Raw genomic sequence first — 4,358 nt, forward strand, 5'->3', positions numbered from 1 at the left:
CAGAGAACTTTTTCTGGGTGGGGTTTGTGACCCTTTCCATGTGCTGGTCTTTAGACCACGGTGAGGTATTCTGAGTTTACTTAGGAGTGAACAGAGGCAGATGGGATCTTTAAAATCAAGGTCAGCCCGGCCTAAGATGACTGTGAGATGGGCTCACTGGAAAATGGTGACTTCTCACTACCTGTAATGCCCAGGTGCACTTACACTTTGGTGAGGAAATTCTGCAGAGCCGAAGTTGTGTGAAGGAGGGGATAAATCTTCTCCCACCGAGGCCCTTTGAAAAGACCCTTCACTTTTTCTGGAAAGCTCACCCCAGAGTTTGCTTCACTTCTTTGTTCCTGAGTGTGTAAATTAAAGGATTCAGCAAAGGCTTTATGACTGTGTTAAAGATATTCACGAATTATGTTCAGGTCCAGGGATTTCTGGACTGATGGCTTGACATACAGGAACACAGTGGAGCCGTACCAGATTGTGACAACACTGAGATGGGCTGAGCAAGTGGAAAAGGCTTTTTTTGGCCATGGGCTGACTGAATTCTCAGGATGGAAGAGATGATGTATATATAGGAGACAAGGGTGACCACACAGGAAGCCACTACAACAATTATGGATACTAGGAAGGTTGCCAGCTCTGCGGCCCATATGTCACTGCAGGAGAGGGCAAGGAAGGAATCTATATCACAGAGGTAATGATTGATGACATCTGGCCCACAGAACATCATCCTGGATGTCAAAATGACCAGCAGTGAGATGGCCAGAAAGACTCCCATCCAGGAGCTGAGTGCCAGCTGAGCAGAGAGTACGCTGTTCATGAGGGACCTGTTTCTCAGTGGGTAGCATATGGCTAAGTAGCAGTCATAGGCCATGACAGACAGGAGAAAACATTCAGTGGAGCCTAGGGAGAGAAGAAAAAATAACTGGAGCGTGCAGACACTGAAGGAAATAGTCTGTCTGGATCCCATCGTGACTCTTATGGCTTTGGGAACAACACCTGTAGTGTACCTGATCTCCAGAAAGGAGAGATTACAGAGGAAAAAGTCCATCGGGGTATGGAGTTTCCTGTTTGTCCACACAAGGGCTGTGATGGATGCACTGCCTATTACTGACAGGGAGTACATCAGTGCAAATACCACCGCAAGGGAGACCCGGAAATGCCACATGCCTGGGAAGCCAAGAAGGATTAATTCTTCCACACTTGTCCCATTTGCCATGTTCTCCCAGGTGCTGAGGTCCATCTGCAAAGATAGGAAAGTTTTTGTGTGAGTTTACATGCCTGTGCTTGTCCTTCAGATGCTACTAGTAGTGAAATAAAGCCATCATCCCTGAAAAAGTAGTTGGTGCAGTGCATGGGAAAACAGCATCTATCCTAAATTAAAATTATCAGGGAAATGCTTTGTTGCAGCAACGTTTGGACAACTAGATCTAACCCTGAAGGTCAGACCTACATCATCAAATGAACATGGAGGATTATTTATCAGATCAAGCACCTTTAGAACATGGTGACTGCAATAATTTCTGTGAGATTAATACCCCATTTAGAAAACTATGGGCAGCAGTCTGAGGGTCTCCAGCTATGTGAAAGGCTGTTGCAGTGAGGAAGGGAATAAGATACCTTCACTCTTCAGAGCAGGTAATAGTGAGTTGTGATTTCAGCAAATGAGAATGAGGGATCAGAAAACTGTCATGATAACATGGCACTGGAAGAGATTTTCTCATGTGTTCTAGGTCAGCTTATCACAATGGCTTCTGACTGAGATGGCAGCGTCACAAGGCAGCAGCCTAGTATGACAGTTATTAATCATGGTCTTGGTCTTCTATATTTGCTTTCTTCCAAGTCTCAGCACAGGAAGCTTTTGGAAATACCTTCATTACCTTTATTAACATCTGCTTCTCAGCAGAGCTACTAGGGGTATGATTCATGTCTTTGTAATTTTGTGATCTCAGTGAGGGGAAGGGTTTCTGCTCACCAAGTTGAAAGACCTACAATACCCAACTCCTGTCTCAGCTTCTCAGCTTAGACTCCTTTCTCAATGGACAGAGACAAAGCACTAGGGAGATATGTCTCATGTCACCATATATACATGGCTAAAAGCCCTCCTGAAGTGGCAGATTTTCTCTGAGGACTAAGGGAGCAGTCTAGCAAGAAGCTCAGATGGGTAAGCTGGACATCTCAACTTGGTTAAAGGTATCCATGACTCATTTGTATTAAGGAAAAATCCTCTCAGTTGAATCCCATCCAAGGTAGCTCTGCTGAGAAGCTAGCCAAATTGCAGGGTGAAATTTAAGTTCTCCCTGCAGAATTCTTGATCAGTTCTCTAGAGGAGAACCAATCTCATCCTCATTTGGGTGTCTAAGATGGAGCTGGACCACCATCTGAAGGATCCATTTCCCTCCTTTCTTCCTCCATAGGAATCTAAATACCAGAAACATCATGTGGCTAAAGAGCAGAGAAATCCCCTTTAATTTGGCTTTCCTTAAACACACAAAGCATTGGAAGTCTATCCTATATGTCTTGGGCAGGTTTCACTCACCAGCTCAGTGATCCAAATGACATTTCTTCAGGAACCATCCTGCACATGAAGCCATGGTCCCCTTGGATGAGGAAGAACATTAGGAATAGGTTGATTTATTGGAGGAGCTCCAGATTCAGTGATATCAGAAGTGTCGATGAACAGCTCTCACCTTGCTGACTCACTTCAAGCTGTACACAATTGCTTGATGTGGTTTCCTCTCCATCTACCAAGTAGGTATTGACAGACTGTGCTCCCTCTTTTCTTTCCTCCTCACAGCCACCACTGTAGATCCACAAAGGGGGGCCTTGTGTGCACAGACACAGTGTAAAGTCTCTGCAGTTTAGCTCCACATAGTGACAACATACATCAGTCACCAGCGTTATTACCATAAGAAAATCCCCACACCCACATTGTTAACACATTGAAGCTCAAACTGGCCACACCAAGGAGACAGTTTTCTGTTTTTCTTCTGTGTGGCACAGAAAGTTTGATTTCTGAGGCATTTCATGGAATTTTTTCAGAGGGATAATGCTCTCTCTTCACACAAGCCAATTAAAGAACAGCAACACAATTCTCTGAAGTGGCTGTCAGGCCTGGTGTTTGCCTCCTGCATGCAGCTGTGGTATGTGAGCATTGTCAGGAACTCAGTGCTGCTTTGCGTAGCCATTTGCTGGCACACAGGAGATGTCTGAAGTAGCCACGTACCAAGAGACTGGAAGTGTTGAGAATTTGGTGTTGGGTACTAATATGGTCTTGAAATCTCCAGGGTGGGAAGTAACTAAAGGCAACTATGGACACATGAAGTAAGAGCAAGGTAAGGGATTCGCTTACCTCATTGCAGAGCCTCTCACTGCAGTTAATGCCCAAGTCTTCAGTCTTCATTGAAGTTAAGATCTTAGTAAAGTTCTAAAAGCAAAGTTAGACAAGCCTGTTAGGGGGAAATTGATCTCTTCTGCCTCCAGAGCAGGTATTTCCTGGTGACCTGCTCATTTTTGTTCCATTGATCATCAGCTGAGAGAAATAGGCACTGTCAAGCCTCAATTCAGCCCATTCAAAAGATGCTGTCTCACACAAATCAGGCAATCCATGCCTTTGAAACACCTATTTTCTACTTTGGACACTCAAACTAGACATCTGGCTTAAACAACACTCACAGACATAGAAATCCAGACCTCTAGAATTACTTGAGAAGACTCAAGATACCCAAAGAGAGGCTGTCTACCCTGTCCAGGGCCACCACACAAGTTTTGGAGTTGACAGTAATCTTTTGCAAGTCATGTTTCCAAGGGTTCAGTGTGGCTGAGGGAAGGCTGGTTTGTGCTGGGTAAGAGCAGGAGATGCAGCTCATGAGAGTAACATGCCTAGCTTGAGCCTATTCACCCACACAAGAGCCTTTTCTCTGCTGTCTGTCTGTCCTTGAGTATCACGGACATGGATGTGGGGGTTAGCCATGGGATGGAGGGTCTCATAGGCTCTGGCGGGACAGCCTGTGGTTCACTTCTGATCACATCATGAAACAATCCATGCACACATGGACAGGTCTGCAGGCCCTGCTGTGAGCTTATGCAAGTTGGAGAGTTCAGAGACCACCATTGGTCAGTTTCAGGATCAGTGTCTCCAGCAAGATGATTCATCCCATTAACCATGCACATCTGCTTTGGGATGAGATAAATCCTGTGTGATCTTATGTCTTTTAACTGACTGTGAGAAGAGTCTGCAGAGTCAATTAGAATGAGTCCAAAGGAGGGCCACGAGAAAGATTGGAGGGTTGGAACACCTCTCCTGTGAAGAAAGGCTGAGACAGTTGGAGTTTCTTGGCCTAGAGAAGGCTCTGGGAAGAGCTTAT

The 4,358-nt window shown here is 45.2% G+C and overlaps 1 protein-coding gene across 1 annotated transcript; it reads right to left on the reverse strand.

Annotated features, from left to right (window-relative positions):
• Positions 1 to 307: 307 nt before the first annotated feature.
• On the reverse strand, positions 308 to 3,418 carry LOC104506691 (olfactory receptor 6F1-like; the record flags this gene model as incomplete). The annotated part of the gene is given in 4 exon segments (XM_010147724.1): positions 308 to 394; positions 396 to 514; positions 517 to 1,234; positions 3,344 to 3,418. Coding segments are annotated over 4 exon segments (999 nt in total), but the record flags the coding sequence as incomplete, so codon positions are not given.
• Between the last annotated feature and the right edge of the window lie 940 nt (positions 3,419 to 4,358).

Source organism: Eurypyga helias, unplaced genomic scaffold (assembly GCF_000690775.1).
Source record: "Eurypyga helias isolate BGI_N326 unplaced genomic scaffold, ASM69077v1 scaffold19612, whole genome shotgun sequence".
NCBI classification, from domain to species: Eukaryota; Metazoa; Chordata; class Aves; order Eurypygiformes; family Eurypygidae; genus Eurypyga; species Eurypyga helias.